Source organism: Gopherus evgoodei, chromosome 1 (genome assembly GCF_007399415.2).
Source record: "Gopherus evgoodei ecotype Sinaloan lineage chromosome 1, rGopEvg1_v1.p, whole genome shotgun sequence".
NCBI lineage: Eukaryota > Metazoa > Chordata > Testudines > Testudinidae > Gopherus > Gopherus evgoodei.
In genome coordinates, this window is record NC_044322.1 from 368,300,170 (window position 1) to 368,326,546 (window position 26,377).

A 26,377-nucleotide genomic window follows, 5' to 3' on the forward strand; every position below is an offset into this window, starting at 1 on the left:
AGGGGGCGGAGCAGGACTTGCTCAACGGGCACTGGATGTCCTGGCTTGGGAAAAATCTGTTCCAAATGGAGCTGTCGCAACTGGCTGGTTCCTGCTTGGGTGGTAGAGTGGGGGCAGGGTGGAGCTGGGAGTCAGGATTCCTGGGTTCTGCTCCCAGCTCTGGAAGGGGTGTGGGGTGAAGTGGGAGCACTATCTAATTCTGGGAAGGGAGTAGTTAGAGCAGAGGGGCTGGGAGCCCAGACACCTGGGTTCTCATTCTGGCTTTCGGGGGGAGTGTAATCTAAAGGTTTTAGTGCAGCAGGGACCGGGGCTGGGTCTCCGGGGTTGTCAGCTGGTTCTGGAAGCAAGATTTGAGCGTGTGTTTGTTCAATAGGGTGCAAGCGTCCCTCTGTTCCCCACGTCCCTCACGCCTGCATAGCCGGGAGCTCATTCAGGGTCAAGGGGGAGGGGCTGCCATGAGGAGCAAAGGGAGGGGACATGCCCCAGAGCCACTGCTCCCTCCCTCCTGCTCTCTGGGGCTGCCCCTATGCTCCCAACAGCAGCAGCGGAGTCTGAAGTTGGGACTGATGCTCATGGGGTCGGGTCTGTGCTGGCTGGGAGCAGGAGCTGGATTTTCAAAGCTCCTTTGTGAAGCTGGAACTGCCCTGAGGTGCTGCCTGCACTAGACCAACCCCCAGCTGCGTGGTGCTGCTGACACTGACGCAGAGTGGAGATCTCTGTGGGGCCCCATTCTCCGCCACGGGGAGTTTGTCTAGGGCAGGCAGGCCACTTTTGCCCGCTTGCTGGGTTGGGGAGGAGGAGCTGCATTTGGAAAGCCCCCAAGCTCTGTGAAACCTGCCCAGATGTTGTTAAAACCTTGGGGTGAATGTGGCCAGGTGGGCGATCTGCCCAGTGAGCTCAGGTCTGGTTATGGTCCCCAGGGCTGCTGGGCTTCAGGCTAGGGGCCTTCCCTGCGGGCTCTGTGACACTGAGGTCCTTTTAACAAGGGTTCAGCCTGAGGCTTTCCGTGGGGTTTGGAAGCCTTGTTCAGTCGTTGGGCACACATGCTGGAAGGGGTTGGGAGATGCTGATGTGGGGTAACCAGAGCAGAAAATCTTCCAAGCCCTGCCAGTTCTGTAGTTCAGCGGCTTATTTAACCCTCCCGACATTTCCCACCCCTACAGATGTGTCAGCGTCTTCTCTGGCCACTGGCAACAGATGTTATAATTCTGAGTCCTGCCCTGAGTGCAGGGGACTGGACGAGAGACCTCTCGTGGGCCCTTCCGGTTCTATGTTTCTGTGTGAATTGGAGGTGAAAGCAGCACTAATTGAAAAGGGAGTTGGGGTGGGGCGCTGGAATGGGAATACGATCAAGAGGAACTCCCACCTGGCCAGACCTGCATGGGGCCGTGGGCTGGACGCAGCAGGAAAGGCAGTGGCAGAATAAGTTTCTGGGTCGAGAATTCTCTCTCTCTCTCTCTCTCTCTCTCTCTCTCTCTCATGGTTTGCACAGTGACTTTGCAGCAGGTGCAAACAACAAAGCCTGCAGGCAGAACACAGCCCTGCGGGCCGGGCCCTGCTTTGTGGGTGAAAGTTGAAGGGAGCTGCTTGGCTCCCAGGGAGAACGTCCGCTGAGCAAGCGGCAGCCGGCAGGCGTGACTCAGGGCTGAGTGATCGGGATGTTTTTCCCGTTCGCTCCAGTTACGTGGCTGCTGATTCAGTGTTCGTTGTGTCGCCCTGGCCCTTTGCTCTTGGCAAGGGCTCCCACTCCCCCAATGCCCTGTCCCGCCCTGCCCTGCCCAGGCTCTCAAGTGGGCAGGAGGTAAGAACCAGGGAGCTCTCGAAGGGGCCCTGGAGACTGATGCTACATGCAAAGGCAAGGTCTACTGCACGCTCCCTGGAGGGCTGGCTTTCCCAGTCCCATGGCAGGCGCCAGCCCCCCAAACCTGCCTTCCATGCTGCGCCCTGAGCACTCACAGGATCAGTCTCATTATTGCACATGTGGCATCCGTGGGACATGACACCACTGGATGACCAGTGCCACGACCAGGCTAGTCCAGTACCACATCCCCACACAGGACTGTGCCACAAACCTGTTACCCTGCTTCATGGTTCCCTGGAGCAGGAATGGGCTGGGGTCAGGCCCTGGGAGGCGGGCTGGGGCTGATGCCCTAGATGGGGAGCAGAGGGGCGGACTGCTCTCTGGGGTATTGGACCTTGAGCGCTGGGCTGGAAGTAGGTAAAAGGTGAGTGCTGGGTGCAGGAGGGTCACACGTATGGCCAGGCATGGCCTCCTTCCCCTTCCTCCTTCCCCCTTCCCAGGCCTGCAGCTATGGGGACAGTCTAGGGGAGTGGGAGGGCAGGGAGCACTCAGGAGGCTTGTCCAGGGGTGTGGTACACATGCTGTTGTGAAAGGAAGTCATGGTGACTGGGGAGGGACAATGGTGGCATCCAGCTACCCATGTGCTCGCAGTCTTAGGGGGTCCCAAGGCAGCAAGAGGTCTCTCTGAAAGCCAGACCTGGCCCATCAGGGCCTTCCATTTGGCCCACCTGGCATCAGTTGCTCTATCCTGCTCCCCACTGCGCAACTCCAGCTGCACCATGGGCTCCAGCACCTGCACTCCCCTGCCCGGTCTCACTGCAGCACCACATGCTGAGCCCCATTGCCCCGCTGGCTAGGGGATCTGCAGCCAGGAAGGGGCCACAAGGGAGCACAAGGGCTGGAGCCCGAGGGCAGCCGGAGCTGAGAAGTGAGGCCACCTTTACATCGGAACCCCCTGCGGGGGTAGGGTGACCAGATGTCCCAATTTTATAGGGACAGTCCCGATTTCGGGGGGCTTTGTCATATATAGGTGCTTATTACCCCCCGCCCGTCCTGATTTTTCACACTTGCTGTCTGGTCACTCTATGCGGGGCAGGGGGGAAGAGAGACAGGAAAGAAGAGCTGACACCTGCCAGGCCAAACAACAGGCCCTTGCTGGCATCTTTGGCCCCTTTCCCTCCCTTGCAGAGCATCCTCCAAGCCAGCTGGTCCTTGTAGGGGAGCACAGGGGTGCTCAGAAGCGGGGATGTTGCAGTCCAGGACTGGGCAGGGGAGCACAGGGGCTCGACCTGCTCGGAGCCTGGGGCAGAGCACAGACAGGGATGGGATGGGCTCTGCTGGTCACCCCCTGCCCCCCTAGGCCTCTCCCAACTCCCCCATGGGCTCCGTCTTCCTCCCAGTCCCAGGATGGGGCCCCAGAACTGAGCTTTGCAGGGCCCTCCCACAGGGCAAACACGGCCACCGCCACTGGGGATGGGGCACCAAAAGTACCTTCCTGCTCCCCCTCAGCCCCATGCCCTCTTCCCCACCCCTACAATCTGCTCCTTGGCCACCTTTCCACCTCGTTCACACTGATTTCTGACCCCCGTTCACTCCCGCACGGAGACAGTTCGGAACCCAGCTCCTGAAGCCCTGCTCAGGGGACCCCTGTGTGCAGCCCAAGAGGGAGGGGCTCTGCTGCCCCCTGCGGCCGGTCTCCCCAGCCCCCCTGCTAATGGAGAGACCCCAAACCTCCTCCCACACACACGCCCGGCTCAGTAGGCAAAAGGTCACAGCAGAGGGAGGTCACAGGAAGGCTGGGGCCAGGGCTTGTTTGAGGTGTGACCTGCTGATGCAAACAGTGCAGGAACGTACCATGCAGTCATCTGGCATTCAGCAGGCGTGCAACGCAAGGGTCACGTACATACTTACAGGGGCACGGTGGGTAACTGTGTGGGGGGGTCTCTGTAATGTGTCTGGCCTGTGTGCTCTGCCTGACTTGGCGGGGTCGCATCCTCTCCCCAGTTCTCCTCTCCCCTGCCCAAGGAGATGAGCTGGGGCATCCCGACGTCCTCAGTGCACACACACGGCATGTGGCAACGCGCCCCTCATTCTGCAGCAAAGGGGAGTTTATCTGCCTGTCCCGATTGTGTCTGGACTCATTTTATTTAAAGAGCCTCCTGACAAATCACTGGTGAAAACACAGGAATGGGGGGCAGGATGCCTGGGTTCTGTCCTAGACCCGCACTACAGCCACGTCACCTTTCTGCCCCTCATTTCCCCCTCTGTGAAATGGATCTGCTGACGGTGCCCCATCCCCAGGAGTTCGCTGTGAGCTGGTACCAATGCTTCGAGGTGCTTGGAGATCTCTGGGTGGAAGGTGCTGTCTGCTCACAGAGCACCCAAATTTGTCACCCTGTGCACAGCTGGGATCTCTTCCTGTCTCGGGTCAGGCTAGGCCATAGCGGAAGTGGACGGGTGCTCACCGAGGGGTTTGTAGCCGACTCTACCTGCGTCTTGCTCAACGCTAGGACTATCTTCCTTCGCTAGAGAAAAGAGGTTGCGAACGTAGTTCTTGGTGCAGTGTTAACCCTGGTGCCACTTTATTCCCCCTCGCACAATCCCTTCACAGCGCAAGGAGCAAATCGTTCACCCCAGCCCTGCAAGGCAGCCTCGGGCAAACCACCCTGTGGCCGAGAAAGATGGAAAGTTAGGGACAGAAGGAAGCTGGAGCTATTGGCAGGGCCTCAGCTGCAGCAGCTCTCTGGGGGGTGGCAGGTTTGCGGAGGGGGGTTAGCTGGTGGATGCAGCCAGTCCGGGGGGTTAGAAGCTCTTTCCAGGGATATTGTTCCCAGTTCCTCACAGGTGCCAGGCTGGGGTCCTGCCAGTGAGGAGCGTTTGTACTGCCAGAGCGCCAAGGGGCCCTGGCTGGGGATCCGCCCCTGGGGCCAGCAGGCGGCTGCAGGAGAACATGGGAGAGAGAAAAGGGGGAGGGAAGGAAACTTAGCAAGGGGCAAATGTAAGTGAGTGTGTCCAGGGACCAGCCTGCACCCTGGGGAGACGGGGCCCAAGCCCACATGCCCTTGGCGGGCTCCCTTCTCTGGGATACCTGGGCTGGCTGGGGGGGCTGACACAGGGTGTTGGTACAGAGCTGGGTGCCGGTAGCTCCCTGCCTTGCACCACGGCCAGCCCCGCCCCCTTTCACCTGGGTAACCCCCCTTAGGGTGACCAGATGTCCCGATTTCACAGGACAGTCCTGGTCTTTGGGGCCTTGTCTTATACAGGCGCCTATTACCCCCCACCCCGGCCCCTGCCCTGATTGAGCACACTTCCTGCCTGGTCACCCCAACCCCGCCCCCACCGCCGCAGGGAGACCCCCACCCCTTTCTACAGCGCGCGCGACCCGTGGAAGGGGCGGGGCTCTCTGACTGACTCCGCCCCCGAGGGCGTGGGGAGGGGGCTATAAAGTCTCTGCGTTCGGGGCTGGGACGTTGGATCTCGGGCCGCGGCACCGCGGGACGCGCCGCGTTCGGGGCTGGGACGTTGGATCTCGGGCCGCGGCACCGCGGGACGCGCCGCGTTCGGGGCTGGGACGTTGGATCTCGGGCCGCGGCACCGCGGGACGCGCCGCGTTCGGGGCTGGGGCGTTGGATCTCGGGCCGCGGCACCGCGGGACGCGCCGCGTTCGGGGCTGGGACGTTGGATCTCGGGCCGCGGCACCGCGGGACGCGCCGCGTTCGGGGCTGGGACGTTGGATCTCGGGCCGCGGCACCGCGGGACGCGCCGCGTTCGGGGCTGGGGCGTTGGATCTCGGGCCGCGGCACCGCGGGACGCGCCGCGTTCGGGGCTGGGGCGTTGGATCTCGGGCCGCGGCACCGCGGGACGCGCCGCGTTCGGGGCTGGGGCGTTGGATCTCGGGCCGCGGCACCGCGGGACGCGCCGCGTTCGGGGCTGGGACGTTGGATCTCGGGCCGCGGCACCGCGGGACGCGCCGCGTTCGGGGCGCGCTGCCGGGGGGACCCCGCGTCTGGCCGGCGGGTGAGCGGCTGCCGGGGCTGCGAAGGGCTCCGTGCGGGGCGCGGGCTGCCGGTTAAGCTGCTCCCTGGCTGGGGCCGCTCGGCCCGCGACGCTGCGCATCTGGCTGGCGTGGGGCTGGCTAACCCCGAGCTCTACCCGGTCCCCGGGGTGCCCGTGTCCCCGTGCTGCCCGGGGGCTGCTGAACCGGAACCGGTGAGCGGGGCGGGAAGCGACTGAGACTCTGCAGGGCGCAGGGGGGTTGGGGCGACCCATAGCGCAGAGGGGCCCGGGCCCATAGCAGCCCCCCCGCCCCGGTGATCCGTACCCACAACCCCAGAGCGGCGGAGGTGCGGGGCCAGTGGCTGGTCGCGTTGGTTCCTTCTGCCCTGGACTGCAAGCTCCTGGGGCAGCGCCCGGCTCCCTGGCCAGGGCTCCGGAGCGCGGCCTGATCCGGAGTGTGCAGGGGACCCCCCCCCAGCTGAGGGGAGACGCTTCAAAAGCTGCTGGGGGCGGGAGTGGGTGTCTTGCTCCTGCCGCCGCTGAGCCGAGATGTGCGGGACAAGGTAACAGCTCCGCGCCCGCAGCGCACCATCTCCCCTCGGCCCCCTCCAGCTGCCGGATCGCTCCGGGTGTTCGGGGAGCAGACGGGACTGAAGCCAAGCTAAGGTCTGCCTGTAAATCCCCCCCACCGTCAGGCTGGCAGGGCAGCCAGACCAGCCAGCGCTCCGATGATTGTCCAATGTCCTGGGGACAATGGGCCTTCAAAGCCTGAATTGTTCTTGGGGGTGGGAACCCCAAACAGAGAACCTGGTTCCCAAAACTTCCCAGGCCGAGTCCATTAAAGAGCCCCCATGCAGCGGTTCCTGGTGGGTCTCACTGAAGCTCTGTAGTGGCAGCCTGGCCTAGGCCAGTGGCTGCTGTTACCCTGATTGGGGCTTATTGCCGTCCCTGGCTGAAGACACTCCTAGAACTGTAGGCCTGGAAGGGACCTAGAGAGTCGTGTCCATCACCTGCACTCCTGGCAGGGCTGAGTATTCTCTAGCCCAGGGGTAGGTGACCTATGTACGTGTGCCGAACGTGGCACACCAGCTGATTTTCAGTGACACTCACACTGCCTGGGTCCTGGCCACCGGTCCGGGGGGCTCTGCATTTTAATTTAAATGAAGCTTCTTAAACATTTTAAAACCTTTACTTTACATACAACAATAGTTTAGTTATATATTATAGACATAGATAGAGACCTTCTAAAAACATTTAAATGTATTACTGGCACGTGAAACCTTAAATCAGAGTGAATAAATGAAGACTCGGCACAGCACTACTGAAAGGTTGCCGACCCCTGATCTAGCCCATCCGTGACAGGTGTTTGTCTAACCTGCTCTTAAACATCCCCGGAGATGGAGATTCCACCACCTCCCTAGGCAATTTATTCCAGTGCTTAACACCCTGGCAGTGAGGAAGTTTTTCCTAATGTCCAACCTAAACCACCCTTGTTGCAATTTAAGCCCATTGCTTCTTGTCCGATCCTCAGAGGTTAAGAAGAAAACTGTCACAAGGAGGAGAGAAAAATTGTTCAAGTACATAAAAGGTTATGTCCCCTCATAGTCATCTCTTCTCCAGACTAAACAAACCCAAGCTTTTCAATCTGCCCTCATAGGTCCTGCTTTCCAGATCTCTGATCATTTTTGTTGCTCTTCCCTGGACTTTCTCCAGTTTCTCCACATCTTTCCTGAAATGTGGCACCCAGAACTGGACACAACACTCCAGCTGAGACCTAATCAGTGCAGAGTAGAGCAGAAGAATTACTTCTCGTGTCTTGCTTACAATAGTCCTGCTAATACAGCCGAGAATGATGTTTGCTTTTCCTGTAACAGTGTACAAGGAGGGATAGCTCAGTGGTTTGAGCATTGGCCTGCTAACCCCAGGGTTGTGAGCTCAATCCGTGAGGGGGCCACTTAGGTATCTGGGGCAAAATCAGTACTTGGTCCTGCTAGTGAAGGCAGGGGGCTAGACTCAATGACCCTTCAGGGTCCCTTCCAGTTCTAGGAGATGGGTATATCTCCATTATTAAATTTAAAAAGTGTAACACTGTCTCCTATTTAGCTTGTGATCCCCAGATCCCTTTCCGCAGTGCTCCCTTCTTGCCAGTCATGTCTCATTTGTATGTGTGCAACTGATTGTTCCTTCCTAAGTGGAGCACTTTGCAATTGTCCTTACTGAATTTCATCCTGTTTACTTCAGACCATTGTATTTCACTGCAGTGTTGCGCAGTCTAGCCCAGCGGGAGCGGGAAGGCAGGAGGAAGGCATTGCTGTGGTCCTGGGACAAGATCCCTGATCTAACTTGCAGATTTGTAAGAATATTTCCAGACCACTCACCTTATGGAGCTAGCCAAGCAGAGCTGCGCTGCTCACTGTAGCAGAACCACTGCAACTCAGACCTCCAATCCAAGGAGCAGGGTGATGTCCGTGTCAGAACAGAAGGCGCCACCCCACTGATCAGCACAGTGTAGCAGGCCAGTGAAGTCTCTACATTCCCTTTATACCCAAATAACACCCTACTTTTATCAACGCCTCTCTGGCTTGTTATGTAATTACTTAGGGGCAAATGTGTAACATGGAGTTTCATACTGGATTACAGACCATGTTTATGCACATACTAGAAACATCTCTAAAGCCTATTTGAATGGGACTCTTGGACTTTCCTTGTTTCTCCGGAGTATACTCTAGCAGATCACATGCCCTCTTCCTCTGCCCTGTACCTGAATCAGGGACATTCCAGGAATACAGTCACAGGATATCTGTGACTTGGCTTGTACTACCCCACAGAAAGGATTCCCCTACATGAAACCCTGGCTGAGTTTATATTGCTTGTGGTCCATTGACTACGCGTGGGGCCTTACCTTCTAATGTGCAGTGAATTCACCTAATTGCTGTTTCACAGCCTTACACTGATCTCTCTGTTCCTCCCAGGAGCAGACTGGTGGCATTCCGGGGACTGGGAGCAGAGTCCTTCCCTCCCGCAAGGACCGCGCATCCTATGCTAGTTGTTCCTGCCCAGCCATGCAGTGGGTGATGAAGCTTTACTTGCTGGGTGTGTTGCTGTCTCTGCTGTCGGTTCTCTTTGGATTGATGGACTCCCTGGGCAGCCTGATGGCCCCTCAGGATCTGGAGCAGTGCCTCTCCAGCCCATGGATCAAACCAGAGGGCAGCCTTGCCGAGGGCCAGCCGAAGATCCTCCAAGGGCGGGCGACGCGAAGGACTAACAAAGCCTTTGGCTCACACCTCTGAGCTCTGTGGCTGGGGGACTGCTCTGTGACGGCTCAACATGGTACTTGGACTCCGGCTTTGGCTCTTTGGGGCTGCATTGCTGGCATCTCCCTTCCTCTGAGATGAAAGGCAGCGAGTTCTCATGGGCAGGCAGCGGCTGCTGCTGCCACCAAGCTTCTGGCCTGGTACTTGGATAACGTCCCTGCTAAAATTATGCAGAGAGCTGGGCCGCTGTGAGGATAGGGCAGGGCAGGGTGTCCTGTGCACAAATCCCTCTCCAGCCCGGAACCCCTACCATGCAGAATGCCCTGGTGCAGTGGGGAATAAGAGGCTGCATGGCTACGCTTGGAGTGAATGCTGAACTCTGAGTGCAGGGAGGGTGGTGGGGCCTGGCTCGCGGGGGCTGTCTGGAAATGCAGTTGTACTGGGTGGTGGGGAGGGACCTCTGCAGGGGGGATCTTGAGCTGTTTGCCCTAATGAAATGCCTCTCCAAGGTGATGATGTCCTAGTCCTTCATCCACAGCTGCAAAGCTAGTAGCTGCTCTCCAAGGCTGGAGCCTCCTGGAGCTGCTGAGGCTGCCTGCTCACCCCGTGGGTGTTGGGCTGGGGCTAGCAGAGAGGAGGCTGCAGCTGGTGTGTGCTGTGTGGGGGAGATGGAATAAGCAGCCCTCATTAACGTGCCTCCTGCCTGGCCTGGGGGGCCTCCCCTCCCCCTGGGGCCTGCTCAGTCCTTCCCAGCTCTGAGCCAGCAAGGGAGGGATTCTGCTGCACTGGGAACCCCCCACTCCTTGTCCACCTGCCAGCCCGAGCCAGGCAGCCTCCCCTCTCAGCTGTACAAGAAGTGCTGCTGCCCAGCTGTGAGGTCAGCTCTCCTGTCCCTGGGGCAGTGGCGCTTCTGGGACCTGGAGCCCTTGATCCATTTGCCCTGATCCTCTTTCAGAGGGAAGAGGGGCCCCAGGGGCTTTCTGGGGTGGGGATTTCTGTGCAAAGGAGTCTAGCCCCTCGCCCCTCTCTGCCTGGAAGGGCTTTGAGTCTTTTCCTGCTTGCAACCTCGACAATGCTGGGTCTGGGCAGCCTGGGATTGCTAGAGGCTGGGATGTGTCCCTGCTCACTGGAGGGGCTGTGCTGAGTGACTGACCCAGATGCCCTGTATCCAGGGTGTTAGCAGGTCCCACTGTGGGGTGGGGGGGAGGAAGGGGGGAGAGAGAGAGTTCCACCCTGCCCCCAGGATGGGAGGCACAGTGAAAGCCCTGGTATAGACAAGGCTGTGGGTTTCCCTCTGCTCATGTCTGCAAGCCCCGGGCTGCCCATGCTCTGGGAGCTCCTCGGCCTCCCTAGCCAGCAGCAAGAGGATTCAGAGGCCCTGAGGCAAAGCAATTTCGGGGGCCCCTTCAACAAAAAAAAAGTTGCAATACTAATAGAATACTATATTCCTGCGGGGCCTGGGGCAGATTGCCCCACTTGCCCCTGCCTCTGGGCAGCACTGCAAGGCTGGCTTTGGCTTTTGCACCTTCACCTTCTCAATGTGCCCATTAAGTGCCAGCTCCCCTGTCTGAAAGGGCTGGCAGGAGCCCCTCCAGCTCTGCCTCTGGGCTGCCCTCCCACTGGGGCCTGGCACAGCCGGACCTTCATTAGTGCAGCTCAGGGGATCTGCTCCACAATGGGGTGGGTGGGGGTGCAAATGCCTCTGCAGGGCCTGCTGCAGCAGCCTTTCCCTATTCCTGTGAGGGATGGGCAGGGCTGGCTGGCAGCGAGGGGCCCTGGCCCCATTCTGGCCCACTGAGGTGGGGCAGGAGGACCCATTCCAAGCCCTAGTGCCTAGGAATTCGGGCAGGGTTGGACTCTCAACAGGCTTGGGGATGGTTTTTTGCTTCCTGAGGAGGGGGATAAGGTGTGGTGGTTTTGGGTGGGGGTCCTGGGCCCTTGGCCAAAGGGAAAACCGCCTGTGTCTGAATGCTGTGCCTGCTTCTCCTCCCAGACTTCCTGAAGCCAAGCTACTGGAACCCAGCTGGGTTATGGGGAGGCTCCCCCTCTGGGGGGGGGGCTCACGGGGTCAGCGCAGGGGAAGCCTGGTGTCAGGCTGGATCCACTGATGGTTTGTCTCTTGCCTTGCGGGGCCTGTCATGGGCTGTGGCTGCAGCGGTCTGCTGCTGGGCCCAGCCCCTCTGTTTCCCCACCCCGTGCACGGGCTGAGTGCTGCTGGGGGTCCCGGCCTCTAGTTCTGTGCAATAAAAAGGAGATGGCTTTTGAGTCTTGTTTCCAGTGTGGGGTGGGGGCCGTAACACAGTGTTTAAACCCCATGGCGGGGATGGGACTTAGTGACTCCTAATGCACAGAGCCGGCGGATTCCCTCACAGCAGGGGCTAGGGGTCCCTGAGTCTGGCGGGGAGCTGTGCTCCTGGCCGTAGGTGTAGTGCGACTTGGGGGAGGGGCAGCTCAGTCAGGCCCTGCTCTGTTGGCTGTGGGGCTCTGCACTCAGCCTGCTCTAGGCTCCTTATGCAGGAGGGGCCCCACCTCGCGGTGAGCGGGGCCCACGGGTGCCAGCGGTGCCTGGTGCCCTCCCAGGCTGTGTCTCTAGCAGGTGTGTGTGACTCTAGCCCCCTAGTGGAGAAAGCTGCTGGCTAGAGTCACACACACCTGCTCAGAGCAGCGGGGCCAGGTATGGGGGGCTTCCCCTTGCCCTGCTGCACATCACTTCTCTTCCACCCGCCGGCTCATCACTGAATCCAGGGGCGAGCCCTCCTGCCCCCTGGGTCCTCGCCTTCCCTCTCAGCTTTGCCGCTCAGCTGCTGGGGCTGCTCTTGCCCTGCTGCGAGGGGAGGAGGGAGCTGCAGCGGGACGGCCAAGCAGCTCCCGGGCACTGCAAATGCTTGTGCCTTGCCCTGTCCTCAGTGCCCCTTGGCAGGCCTTTCCCAGGCCCTAGCCAGGGCAGAGGTCACCTGCCGGTTATTGTGACATCACAAACTGCTGGGCTGCAGGCCCCAGGCAGGCTGCAGATGGGGCCTTGCCTGGCCCTGCCTGTGGCGCAGAGGAGCAGTAGAAATGCTGAGTGGCTGTCGCAGACAGAAGCAGCATGCTGTGTCTCTAACCAGCGGCTCCCGAGGGCTGCATGGCCGGCTGCAGGCGCTTCCATGCGAGCAGTGGCTGCAGCCTGTTCCTGGCTGATGATCCGGCCTCAGGCGTGCACCTCGGCGTGGAAGGTGGGATACTCTGCCAGCTCCTCCGCTCTCCAGATTACAACCTTTTCCCCAAGTCGGCAGTGTTTGAAAGTAATTTCATCCAGGTACTTCTGCCTGGCCCAGAGGGCCTCCTACTGCTTTAACCCGCCTCTGTCTGGCCCTGCTACAGTGGCCCTAGCAATGAATTAATGGCAAGTTGTCCCAGGCTTGGTCTCCCCGTTCCGGGCAGGATAGTGTCCCTCGGTGGGGGCCAAACTCCTATGCTCCAGCAGATGTTACCACCTGTTTGCTTTATGGTCCCAAAGGCTGGGGCAGAGCGAAGACCTGAACTCACAGGCCGGGCATCCTGCTCCAGGGCCTTGTGCTTCTGTTGCCAGGCCTGGCAGAGTCCCTGGGGTGGGTGGCAGGAACCCCCCTGGGCACAGTGGCTGTGTCTCTGCAGCCCAGCTCTGGCAAGGGTTGCAGCTGTCCTGGGGTGCTGTCTGCACTATGGGGTGAAGCCTGCTCCTAGGGGAACCCTCTGCCCAGAGCACAGGTGATGGGGAGACTAAAGGCCTTTTCTGGGAGCACCTGGCAGCACTGCCCCCTGCTGTTCCCCACAAATCAGCTCTGCTTAGAAATCTAGCCAAGCCTGCAAGTGAGGTTGGCTCCAGTCCCCCAATTACTCTGCCCCATGGCCTCGAACGTACATGAACAGGCAAGAAATGCTGCCTCTTCCCTGCTGCCCATTGCACCCTGATCACTTGCAAAAGCCTTGCAAGGATCAAACCACTTCACTGTGGGCTTGGCCGGGTCTCAGCCCCTGCAGGTCTCAGTGTGGAGACCATCCCAGCTGGTTTGATTAGCCGCTGACGTGTTCAACACCATATCGCAGACTGGGGATCCTCCTCCACCCAGTGTCCACCTGAAAGACCAGAGGAAAGGAGTATTCCCCCCCCACCCGTGTTGCCCATGTGGGACCCAGCTCTCTGCCTCTGCTGAGCCCCCTCTCCCAGCTGCTGCTCCTGCCCAGGGCCCTGAGGCCAAGCAACGGGGTGGGGTTTCCAGTTTGGTGGTGATAGGATGGGCCAAATCACAGCAGGAAGAGGCTGAAAAAGCACCTAATGGGGCAAGCTGTGGAGCCCCTGAACTGTGCCAGGCCAGTGCTGCTGCGGACTCTCCCCTGGGACAGAGAGGGGCAGGCCCAGTTTCCGGGGCAGTGAGTTCTTTGGGGGTGGGTCAGACATGGAATGTGATGTTTATGTGGGATTGATCTGTAGGAAGATCTGTCCATCCTCCAGCAGCCCTCTGTATCTCTCTCTGCACCTCTATACATAGCCAGCCCCAGCCCATGTCCTCTGGCTCGATCCTGCCCCAGATGTTCGTGCTCTCCTCCCTCGCACACGCTGGCTGGCTAGGGCAGTTCTAGCGCTCATGCTGACCTGCGGGTGACGGCTTCCCCTCTCCGGAGTGCAGCCACACATCTCCCCTTGGAACAGACCTAAAGTCCATTACAGGCTTAGCAGCCAATGAAAACACTAGTTAGAAAGATTAGATCATCAGAACCTACGGTCATTGGCTAATTAGTGAGCCTTGGGGTGTGGTGAATTAACCCTTTCATGGGTATCACCTGTGTGCCAAGTTTGGTGCTGGGGAATGGAGAGGTCGAGACCTCCAGGGTTGCAAGGTGGCAGCAGCCATGGGACGTGCTGCGTGCATGCATTAGCATGCTGTCTTGTCCCTTCTAGAAGCCTAGATGAGGCGCCCCATCAGAAACCCAATTAGTAAGCAGTTTGGAGCTGGTTGAGGGGGCCAGGCTCTGCATCTGTTTGGTGGGAGGGGCGCACAGCCTGGAGGTGCCCAGTGATCCTTTGAGAATGGGAGCAGCGGCACTGTCAGATTGGGTAGCATCCCTTTCTAGTGGCTGGCCTACCAGAGGCTAACAGCCTACTGCTGCTGTAGGGAGTGGAGCTACTCTTTGCATACAAGGGGCACAGGGCTTTGGTGTGGTGCTGAAGGTACTAGGGTCAAACCCCAGGTGTGGGGAAGGGGATAAGGAACCAAAGCTGTATTAAAGCTCTGAGCCTCCACCCCACAGTCTTGCCCCTGGGAGAGAGGAGCTGAGCCTCCACCTGCCATGTCGGCAGGCCAAGAGGGCCAGTTAGTGCCAGGGCTGCCAGTGGCTTCGTGATGGGGATGATTTTTCACTGGGTGCTAGCCTCAGACCCAGGGGAGCAGCGAGCTCTCAGAGCCCATGGAAGACCAGAAGGAAAGGCACCTTGGAGCTGATGATTGGCTCTGTTATGCGATTGAGCGAATCTTGGGGTTACATTCCCTCTTCTGAGGCCAGTGGCTTGGCAGGGCATGTGTGTGTGTGGGCAGGGGACGGTCCTGTAGTGTCTCAGTGAGGGTCCATTTCCGTCTCCTGCTGTTGACCCAGGGCCTTCTTGTTGCAGGTGACGAAGCAGGGGAACTGGGTGGATATCCATAACGCCCCCACACTGGTGACCCTGGGGGTGACGTCCTCAGAGCCCTGCCTACCCCTCCCCAATGTGCTCCTGATCGCCAGGCTCGCAGTGCTGGGAGAAAGCCCCCTCGGGAGGGCGGACCAGCCCCAGGAGCCCTCCATGGCCCTTAGCAGGTGAGGAACAGGGTGGTGGTGGGGAGCTTAGCAGGGAGATCTCAGGTGCTGGGATTTAGCTGTTAGACATCTGAGATGGAAAAGCCTGTTGGGTCCCACCGAATCCCGCCCCACTCGGGCCAGGGCAGGACGCCCCCCTGCCATGTGCAGCATGCTGACTGCAGTGCCCTGGCAGAGTGCGTGAGTCTAGGGCACTGCCCTGGCCCGCAGCTCCGGCCATGGGGCCTGGTGGAGCCCACACTGTGTCTGTCACCTGTGTTCCCCTAGACCAGGGGTCGGCAACCTTTCCGAAGTGCTGTGCCGAGTCTTCATTTATTCACTCTGATTTAAGGTTTCGCGTGCCAGTCATACATTTTAACGTTTTTAGAAGGTCTCTTTCTATAAGTCTTTAATATATAACTAAACGATTGTTGTATGTAAAGTAAAGAAGGTTTTTAAAATGTTTAAGAAGCTGAATTTAAAATTAAATTAAAAAGCAGAGCCCCCTGGACTGGTGGCCAGGACCTGGGCAATGCGAGTGCCACTGAAAACCAGTTCGTGTGCCGCCTTCGGCACCCATGCCATAGGTTGCCTACCCCTGCCCTAGACACTCTGTGACACCAGCCCCCAGGGCCGGCGCAAACCATTAGGTGACATAGGCAGTCGCCTAGGGCACTAACATTTGGGAGGTGGCAACCATGGCGGCTGGATCTTTGGCCACCTCAGTCATCGGCGGCATTTTGGGGGTGGGACCTTCCACCGCCTAGGGCGCCAAAAAAGCTCCTGCTGGCCCCACGTGGCTGGGATGCCTGGGGATGCTGTCGTTGTGCTTCTAAATCTGGGGGGCCCCAGCACCCCCTTGTCCTGCTCCTTCAGAGAGTGAGCCCAGACACCCCCAGGTGCTAAGTCGGGGTCACTGCCATGCTGACGGGGAGTTGTGTGCCATTAACCCTTTGTAAGCCAGCCCCTGTCTGGCTGCTCATGTTGTGTCTCCTCCCTCGTTAGCTGGTCCCTGTGTGGAGGCATGGGGCTCTGCAGACGGTCCCTTTGGGGCCCTTCCCTGCGAGTTCTCAGTGGGGCGGGTGTGGCCCTCCTGCTGCCAGACCCCGTGCACACCCCAGAGCCAGCGCAGGGCCCCAGGCACCGTCCAGCCACTCGTTCCTGTCCCTGGGGACTCAGGCATCCTGTGCTTTCCCTTGGCTCCAGGCTTCTTCCGTTGAGGTACGTCAGACTGTCGGTGCAGGACAGCAGCCGGCGCCTGCTGCGGGTGCAGGTGGTCACGGGGAAGGTTTATTACCTGCGGCTGCACCAGGCACACCCTGACGCTGTGTTCACGCTCTGGAGCCGGCTGGCGGACATCCTGCAGCAGGGGCTCTCCATCACCACCAAGGACCCCGCCATCCACGTCCCGCACAGCCTGGTGCTCAGCGTGGGCAGCTCCTCCACCAGCTCCCCTGCACAGGTACGGCACCTGGGCGTGAGGCGAGTGGCGCCAGCCAGGATAGGCTCGCTGCAGCCCTAGGCCAGCGATGGGCCTAGCAGGTGCAGGTCATTCAGCTGCCCTGCCTAGAGGCTGAACCTGACGGCCAGGCACAGGAGGCGTTGGCTTCATAACCCCAGGGCTGCGAAGGCAGCTCACCTGGGGCTCTGGAGCCAGGGAGAGGGACAGGATGCCGTGGGGTCCCCTCTCTGTCCCCACGTGCTAGGGGCTTGGATGCCCTGGGGTCCCCTCTCCTTCCCCATGTGCCAGGGGCCAGGAGGCCGTTGGGGCCCCTCTCTGTTCCCACATGTGGGGGACTGCCCTGGGGGTCCTCTCCATCCCCTTGTTCTGTGGGACCTGTAGGGGATCTGGGGGTCGAGTCTGAGGTCGAAGCTGGAGTTGGAGATGTCACAGAGTCCCTGAGCGATGCTCCGGAACTGCTCCCCACCAAGCCAGTCAGGACTTTGGGGAGCCTCCTCTCCCTCAGAGCAGACTGTCTCCAGGGCAAGAAGCTCACACAGCTTCACCTCCTGGGTCTCTCTTTGGAGCATTTGGCATCCTCTGCCCCTCCGTGCGCTTCCCACAGCGAGTCCGCCCAGGCGGGGTCCTGGGGAAGCCACAGGGTCCTGCACCTCCACTTCGCAGTCAGACGTGACTCTCAGCCAGCCAATAAAACAGAGGTTTATTCGATGACAGGAACAGGGCCTAAAACAGAGCTTGTAGATACAGCAAACCAGACCCCTCAGCCGGGTCCGTTCTTGGGCCCAGCGAGCTAGACAACCCCATCTGCCCTCACTCCTCGTCCCCAGCCAGCCCCAAACTAAAACCCCCTTCAGCCCCTCCTTTCTGGCCTTTTTCTTTTTCCCGGGCCAGGAGGTCACCTGATCTTTGTTCACCTTTAGCCATCCCCTTGCAGGGGGGAAGGGCACCGGCCGTTTGTTGCCAGGAGACAGAACGTCGGCCATTTATGCACACTGGAGTCCTAAGAAATGCATAAGGGAAACTGAGGCACTCATACAGTATTCAAAGGAAACATTAAGAACAGTCCCACTTCATCACAGGAGACATCCTAGTACATCTCCTCAGGGACCCCAAGGGACAGGTGCACACTGAGCAGATTGCTCAGCTCTGTAGCTGCAGTGCTAATTTCTCTTGCTCCAAACCATACAGGCTGTGCCCTGGTGGCACAGTGATGGCTGCCTTACAAACACACGTCAGGATAAGTGTTACCACGTGGTCTCTCCCTGCAGCTGGTGCCTGATTCGCAGCCGCCCTCGGGAGCCAGTCGCAGCGTGGTGGCAAGGATGGGCAAGCGATTATCGGGGACACTCTCCCATCTCTCAGGAGCAGCCCTGGGGAAAACGGAGAAAGACTGCTCAGTCCAGAGAAGGTAAAGGGACTCCCATCAAATATCCTGAACTCCTCTCTCAGAACCTTCTCTCCAGCCAGCGAGGGAAGGAGCCGGTCGCGCCTGCCGAAAGCAACCCAAACTGAGCTGGGTGGGAGTAACCAGGGCTGGCAGTTACATGTATAGGACGGCAGACTGGCTCCTGGGAAGAAAGGGCCAAGGTGGTCCGACCATGCTGCCTCTCCCCATTGCAGCCCAGGGGGGCAAACTGGCACCGGCACACACTAGAACCAATGTCATTTCCCTTTCCCGAGACTCTTCTCCTGGAATCTTACGGCTCGGAGCAAATCTCCTGCCAGGGAAGAGGAATCGGGTGCCCCAAGCTGGTCAGGAGGTAAGAAGTTCCCCCACTTCAGCCTTTTCTCCCAGGAGCGGGGCAAGTCATGCAGAGACGAAGCTTGAATGGAGACTCACAAATCACCCATCACGAGATGGCCTGCCAAGCACTGGTGCAGAGTGTGACTGCCACAACCGCCCTTGAAATGGAGCGAAACCCTGGCAGCAGCCTTTGGCTGTGTTGAAAGCCAGCGGAGACCTGGAGGGTAAGAGGGTGATAAGTGAGAGCTAACGTGAATTTGTTGAGAGCAAATCACACCGAACCAACCTATTTTTCTTCTTTGGCTGGGTTACTGTCTTAGTGGATGCGTAGAGAGGAGCAGACATGACTTATCTTGATTTTAGTAAACAGCGACAAAGAGTCCCGTGGCACCTTATAGACTATAAGGTGCCACAGGACTCTGTCGCTTTTTATAGATCCAGACTAACACGGTGACCCCTCTGATACTTGATTTTAGTAAAGTCTTTGACACAGTCCCACATGACATTCTCGTAAGCCAACTAGAAGAAATGACTGTAAGTGTGTGGAGAACTGGTTGAAAAAACATACTTAAAGAGTAGAACCACCAGTTAGCTATCAAACTGGGAGGATGTCTCTAGTGGGGTGGGGCAGTCCTGGGGCCAGGACTATTCAATATTTCATTAATGAATGGAGCAGAGAGCATGCCTATAAAATTTGTGAGTGACACCAAGCTGGAGGGGGTGCAAGCACTTTGGGGGACAGGCCTAGAATTCAAACTGACCTTCATGAAGTGGAGAATCAGTCTGAAATCCACAAGATGAACTTCACTAACAACAAGTGCACGTAGGAAGGAAAGACCAAATGCATAGATACAAAATGGGGAAAGCTGATGAAGTTGGACACCATCTAGAAGATGCATCTTCAAAGAATCAAACCCCTCCAATGGTATGAATCCAAGTAGAATGAAAAGATGCACTTTCTAATGAAACACATCCCGCTCTCTCAAACACTCACCCAGTGGTCTCTAAGGTGGCATGTTCGTTTACTCCAAATGCCTGCCAACTTCTCTGTGAGAACCAGCTTCAACTTTGAGCCAATGAAAGAAGGCAGGAAAAGACCCCCTAGAAAACCAAAAACACGACGGCTGGATGGTGTCAGACACCTGTCCCTCACAGGCATCCTGCCCAGACATGATTCAGGACAGAACATCATAGAGGCATGTGACCCTGCTAGAGGCCTTAGGGTCCTACCACACCCCATCCCAGAAAGAAGCAGTGGAAGTGAGTCCTCCAAGTGGCCTAGAGAGGCCATGTGGGATGCAGCCGCTCAGAGGGGGCTGCAGGGAGCAGCCAATCAGGGCTCAGCAGGCCCATATAAAAGGAGCTGCAGTGCAGAGCAGAGAGCAGTTGCTGCCAGGAGCTAGAGGAGTTAAATTGGTGCTCCTGGCTGCCTGAAGGACCTCCAGGACCTGGATGGGAGCAGTTGCTGGTAGGGGCCAAGGGAGCAAGAAGGAGCTCCGTGCTTGCTGCTTGGACTCAGCCAGGACAAGGCCGAAGAATGTTCTGGGGCCACAGGCAAATGGCCCAGGGAATTGTAGCAGTTTAGTTAAAGGTATGTGGCGGATGGATGCTATTCTTAGGGTCCCTAGGCTAGGACCCGGAGGCCCCATTAGCCACTGGAGAGGTGGCCTGGACTTTGATGCATATCTGGAAGGGGAACTGAACTGTTTAGTGACCCAGTTGGAGTGCTGGGGCCAGAAAGGCCAGGAGAGGGGGAAGACATCGCTTCCAGGGATGGAGCCCTGAGGGTACAGCTCAAGACCAGGGCTGAGACCATTTACAGACTGCTGGACTAAGTAAGGACCTGAGCTCAGGGAGGGCTACAGGGAGAGAGAGGCCAACTGAGGGGCACGGAGATAGGCCCCTGTTGGAGTGTTTACCCCAGAAGGGGGTTGATTTATATTTCACATACAGACTGTGTGACTCGGCCAGAGGGCTGAGTCGCTGAAGACCCACCACAAACAGAGTGCAGGCACACACACTTGGATAGGGGGTGCTCACAAGAGGTGAGTGCCACTGTGACACTCTGTACCTTGGGGGAACACCCTGCACCCCCATGTTTGTCCGTATAGCATGATTGTGTGGTATCCAGTGCAAAGTTTGTCACGTTGAATGTCTTCAGAAGGCTTATGATGCATTGAGCATTGTTGCTATAGTGATGTTATAGGTTCTAATTTCATGTATATAGTTATGAGGCTGAAAATGTGTCCTCATGGCTTAAAACAAGCCCAGGCAAAACTCTCCAGGAGCAGAGGGGCAGTTCACACCTCATCAGGGCATGGATGGGACAAACCCAGCCTCACAGGAACAAAGGACGCTGGCCTAGGCAGCAACAAAGGATCTGTTGGACTCTTGAGTGAGTCACCCCCCTTTCCTTTGTCAGTTTGGGACCGCGATGAGGTGATGCTCACCTGACTCTGCAGGGGGTGGCAAAGCCAAGAGGAAAGAAAGAAGATGATAAAAGGGAGAGACGTTTGCCATCTTCTTCCTCTCTCTCCCACCTTGATCTACAGACATCATCACCACTAAATGACTGAAGCACTGATCAAAGGGGAGAGCCTGTCTGAAGGGCAGCCAGCCAGCCTGTGATGAGAAGCATCTCAGTTTGCAAGGGCAGTGAAAGTGTTAAGATCTGCTTAGAATGTGTTTTGCTTTTGTTTCATTTGACCAAATCTGACATGTTGTGCTTTGACTTATAATCACTGAAAATCTATCTTTGTAATTAATAAGTTTGTGAAACCCTTCTGCCCATCAGAGTTGGCAGCAGCAAGGGCCAGGTTCAGTACCTAGGGGTTCCTTTTCAACAATACAACACAAAACTGGCTTGAGCCCCCACCCAGTGACCTGGGACAATTACACACCACCCCTGGGCGCCTCTAAGGGGCAATACTTCCCCTCTCACAAGCACAGAGTCTGAGTGTAACAAAACCTTTTAATAAAAGCAGGGAAGTAACTCAGCATTAATTTGGGAAAACACCACCCCTAGGGTTCATAAACACAAACCATGAACAAAAGACCCACCCCCAAGCAAGTGTCCTTTTCCCTTCAGGTCTTAAGTCCAGTAACCCAACAGTCTCCCCACTCACAGTTACTGTTCTCGGTCAATGCAGTCCCAGAGTTCAGAAGTTCATCTGCAGAGTTCACCTCCCAGCCTGGGTGGGGCCCTCAACACCCAATTGCCACACCTCTCCATGGGGTTCTGCTCTAGTCTTCACCACGTGCCATGCCTCTCTACTAGCCATCGTTAATACAGCTCTCAGTGATCTCAGCTGTTAATAGAGGAATCTCACTGCTGGTGCACCCAGACAGTCTTTCTGCATCAGAACTACCAGCCCAAATTGGATATGATATCTAGATAACATTGATTTCAGCTTTGCAGTATGTAACAAGACCCTTAATAGACTCTAAATTAGCTGTGTAACTACAGTGAAAAGAGAAGCAGCAACAGGCTATTTGATCCCCAGAACCCTACTGTGCCCTCAGTTTACCTGATTTTGTTGTTCTTTGGAACCCATGTCCCTTGCCTAGCAGGTGCTGCTTAGTTGAGGGCGAGTCTCTCTGTCCTTGATTCACATAACCAGGAATAACAACCCTTTATTACTCCTGCCAGCCAAAGTGACCATTTGGGCAGGCAATCCATCATGCTAGGCAGTGTGGGTGGGCCCATGCAAAGGAGGTGAGCTCCTGATGTCCTTTCCACAGCTCACCACCAGATGTCCGGCTTGAGCTCAGTCTGACTCTGCTCACAGTTTGTTCTGCCTGGAGCAGTGGCTTTGGTTTGCAGCCTGTCACAGACTCCCCTTGGGATAACAAGCCTGGTACATATCAATTTCTTTGTTAAATTGATGAACTTGTATAAGCTTGCAGCATCCAGTGAGCATAACTGCGCACTGCAGGACGGAGGTTCCTAGGGTTGAGTCTGGGACTGGAGATATTGGCTAGTGTCATTTGCTTGCACAATCCAAGTGGCGGCTGGCCAAGAGTGCTCCCTCATGTAGCTGGGAGCAGCTTACATGGCAGAGGCTGTGCGTGAACAGCCCAGGAGTGGGGTTCTCACAGCAGAGCAGGGTCAGGCTGGCTCCCAGAGTCAAGGATTGGGGCGACCTAGCAGATCACCAGTCCGGATAACACCAGGGGAATGTCACAGCCACCTTGTTACATGGCACATAATGCTCCTAGTGGCTTTGTGCTGTCCAAGGGATGGCATGAGAGCTAAGCAGAAGCAGCAGCACTGCTGCAAAGGGACTGGGAGATCCAGCGGCTCGCACACTAAATATCAGTCACCAGCGGGATGCAGTTGGGAAGAGGCTAATATCATCCTGGCCTGTATTAACAGGAGTGTTGTGTGTCAGAAACAGGAGGTAACTGTCCCATTCTGCTTGGCACTGGGGAGGCCTCAGCTGGATGTGGTGTCCAGGGCTGGGTGCTGCACTTTAGGAAAGATGGGGACAAATTTGAGAGAGTCCAGAGGAGAGCACAGAAATGATGAAAGGTTTAGAGAACCTGAACTATGAGGAAAGGTCAAACAAACTGGGCATGTTTAGCCCTGAGAAAAGAGACTGAATGGGGACCCGAGAACAGTCTTCAACTATGTTACGGGCTGTTATACAGAGGATGGGGATCAATTGCTCTCTGTGTCCGCTGAAGGCAGGACAAGTAGCAATGGGCTTAATCTGAAGCAGGGGAGATTAGGGTTGTTATTAGGAAAAACTTTCCAGCTCTAAAGGTAGCTAAGCTCTGGAACATGCGCCCAAGGGAGGCTGTGGAATCCCCGTCACTGGAAGTTTTTAAGAACAGGTGAAGCAAACACCTGTCAGGAATGAGCTAGGTTTACACAGTCCTGCCTCAGCACAAGAGCCTGGACTAAATGACCTCTCGAGGTCCCTTCCAACCCTACGTTTCTGTGACTCTATGCACTAGGAACGTGAAATATTTTTAAATTATCAGGACCAGATAATTTGCATCCAAGAGTTTGAAAAGAATCGGCTGAGTTCATGGGTTCTCTCCTTCCTGTCGTTCCCAGGGAAGCTGGCGATGTGTGAGCGGTGCCAGCGGGACAGGCCGAGCGACACAGGAGAGAGAGCCAGCCTGAGGACAGCCCTGCGGTGGTTGGACACTAAGTGCCACGGACTCTGGGAACGAGACACACCTGCTGGGCTGCTGCCCCTGTCCCGGCTCAACAGCTTAGTAGCTGCTGGTCGGCACTAGGGACCAGCACTCAGAGAAAGTGCCTCTTGTGCTGGGCCCTGGGGCAGCCCTGGGGGCAGGCGTGAGCATTGAGGGTGGGGAGGATGTGCCGGCTGCCGAGGCCGGTAGTGCCTGACTGGGAAATCCCAAAGGTAATAAATGCATTGTGGCAATGGAAGTGCCTTCACGCTGGCAGCCTCTGGGTGTTCTTTAGTGCGCTGCACCCCTAGGAACACAGCCCCCAACACTGGGTTCTGGCTCAGAGCGGCCAGGGGAAACGCATCCAGGAGACACCTTCTGAGGAGCAGGGGAAAGCAATGATAGAGGCACAAAGCCCCCTGGCAGGGCCGGCTTTAGGCCGATTCCCCTGATTCCCTTGAATCGGGCCCTGGGCCTGTGCCTCAGAGGGCCCTGCACCCTAACGCAGAGGGCCTAGTGACGATCCGGGTCTTTAGTGGCACTTCGGCAGCGGGTCCTTCACTCACTCTGGGTCTTTGGCAGCATTTCGGTGGCAGGTCCTTCAATGCCGCAGAAGACCCAGAGCGAGTGAAGGATCCACCGCCGAAGTGCCGCCGAAGACCCGGACCTCCACCGGGTATTCAAATTGGGCCCCGCCCTGTCCCTGGCTCACACCTCTGCCAGGCTTGGGGGACAAGCCCCTTCCCTGGTCCTCTGCCCTTCTCAGTGGGATCATCCAGAGATGGGAAGGCTCTCACCCGCATGTAACCCTTCTGCCAGGCCGAATTGATAGCAGCAAGGGCCGGGTTCAATACATAGGGGTCCCTTCCCTACAACGTAATGCAAAACCAGCTCGAGCCCCCGCCCAGTGACCTGAGAAAATCTTACACACACCCCTGGGTGCCTCGAAGAGGCAATACTTCCCCTCTCGCAAGCACAGAGTCTGGGTGTAGCAGAAAATGTTTAATAACATGAGATAAACAACATAGCATTAAATTGGGAAACACCTCAACTAGAGTTCATAGACCAAACCGTGAGCAAAGACCCACCCCAGAAAATTGGGCCGTGTCCTTTTCCCTGGGCTCTTGAGTCTGGCAACCCCCAAATCACCCCAAGGCTCCAAAGTCCAATACCTGAAATGTCCCTAGAGTCCAGCAACCTAAAGGTCACCCACAGTCCCAAAAGTCCCGCAACCCAAAAGTCTCTGTCCTGGGTCAGTGCAGCCCCAGAGTTCGAGAGTCTATCTGCAGAGGTCCCCCCACCCCAGCCTGGGTAGAAAGGGGCACCTTACGTGATCCGAGGCCAACTGCCCTGCCTCTCCGTGGGGTTCTGCTTCCACCTTCTCCACGAACTGCTCTGCTCTACCAGCCCCTCCACTCTGCTCCTCCAGCTGCTCTGTTCCACCAGCCGTCCCGTGATTCGCTCCAGCCGTCCCCACAAACTGCTCTGCTCCACCAGCTGCTCTGCTCCACCAGCCGTCCCGTGATCCACTCCAGCTGTCCCCACAAACTGCTCGGCTCCGCTCGCTCTGTGGGCCGCTCCACCCGTCCCACAGCTGCTCTGCTCTACCAACCGTCCCGTGATCCGCTCCAGCTGTCCCCACAAACTGCTCTGCTCCGCCAGCTGCTCTGCTCCACCAGCCGTCCCGTGATCCGCTCCAGCTGTCCCCACAAACTGCTCGGCTCTGCTCGCTCTGTGGGCCGCTCCATCCGTCCCACAGCTGCTCTGCTCTACCAGCCATCCCATGATCCGCTCCAGTCGTCCCCACAAACTGCTCTGCTCCGCCAGCTGCTCTGCTCCACCAGCCACTCTGCTCCACCAGCCGTCCCGTGATCCGCTCCAGCCGTCCCCACAAACTGCTCGGTTCCACTCACTCCGTGGCTCCCCAAACTGCTCCACTCCGCTCTGCCAGCTGCTCTGTTCCACAGTATAGCTTCAGGCTCCCCCACTAGCTAGCACAGTACTCAGTGCTCTCAGCTCAGTCATTTCAGCTCTTTAGTGATCTCAGGTCTTAGTAGGGAAGCCCCAGTGCTAGTGCACCATTAGCCCATAGAGAGTTCAGCTCAGTAACCTGTATCTAGATTCTTAAGGGAATCAAAAATCAACTCTGATATTCCACAGAGGAAAGAGGAGTAGGTGGAACTGGTGCTTCTGGCTCACACAAGGAGCCTACACCACCAGGTACAGATACCTATTGTCTGCCTGCCTGCCCAGTGATTTCCCCAGGAATTGAAATTAGAGAGGGTGTTTGAATTTACAGGGGGGGTGTCAGGACCAATGTTTTGTTAGGATGATGCAAATTTAACATAAGAATAATGCAAGTTATACCAAAACGTATAACAGGTCTAGATTTCTAAAAAAAATATAAAATTTAAAAAAATATTTAATTTAAATTGACTTTTGAAAAGTAAGCCTTCATGGGATAAGAAGAAAGTCCTCTCACGGATCAGTAACTGGTTAAAAGATGGGAAACAAAAGGTAGAAATAAATTATCAGTTTTCAGAATGGAGAGAGATAAAGAGTGGTATCCCTGAGGCGTCGGTACTTGGACCATTACTGTTCAACATACACATAAATGATCTGGAAAAATGGGTAAACAGAGATGTGGCAAAATTTGCAGGTGATACAAAACTATTCAAGGTAGTTAAGTCACAGGCAGACTGCGAAGAATTACAAAGGACTCTCACAAAACTGGGTGACTGGGCAACAAAAATGACAGATGAAATTCAGTGTCGATAAATGTAAAGCAATGCACATTGGAAAACACTCTCAACTATACATACAAAATGAAGGATTCTGAATTAGCTGAAAGAGATCTTGGAGTCACTGTGGACAGTTCTCTGAAAACATCCACTCAATGTGCAGCAGCAGGCAATGATTCCCAATATTCTGTTTGCTTTTTTAAAGAGAGCAGGAGCACTTGTGGCACCTTAAAGACTAACACATTCATTTGAGCATAAGCTTTTGTGGGCTACAGTCCACTTCATCGGATGTAGCCCATGAAAGCTTATGCTCAAATAAATTTGTTAGTCTCTAAGGTGCTACAAGGACTCCTGTTCTTTTTGCAGATACTAACACGGCTGCTACTCTGAAACCTTTGCTTTTTAAAGAAAAGGATAGATAATAAGACAGAAAATATCATA

The 26,377-nt window shown here is 56.8% G+C and overlaps 1 protein-coding gene and 1 long non-coding RNA gene across 2 annotated transcripts; both read left to right on the forward strand.

The window, feature by feature from the left end:
- The first annotated feature begins 5,830 nt into the window (after positions 1-5,830).
- On the forward strand, positions 5,831-11,316 carry LOC115637941. Its single transcript, XR_003997383.1, has 2 exons — positions 5,831-6,010; positions 8,770-11,316. It is a non-coding gene; the product is annotated as an uncharacterized LOC115637941 (long non-coding RNA).
- Positions 11,317-12,175: 859 nt separating this feature from the next.
- LOC115645380 (protein FAM71F2-like) lies at positions 12,176-23,297 on the forward strand. The gene is made up of 6 exons (XM_030549975.1): positions 12,176-12,349; positions 14,681-14,865; positions 16,051-16,306; positions 17,575-17,714; positions 17,756-17,823; positions 23,113-23,297. Exons 1-6 carry the CDS (start codon positions 12,176-12,178, stop codon positions 23,295-23,297), a joined length of 1,008 nt encoding a protein of 335 aa, XP_030405835.1.
- The last annotated feature ends 3,080 nt before the right edge of the window (positions 23,298-26,377 follow it).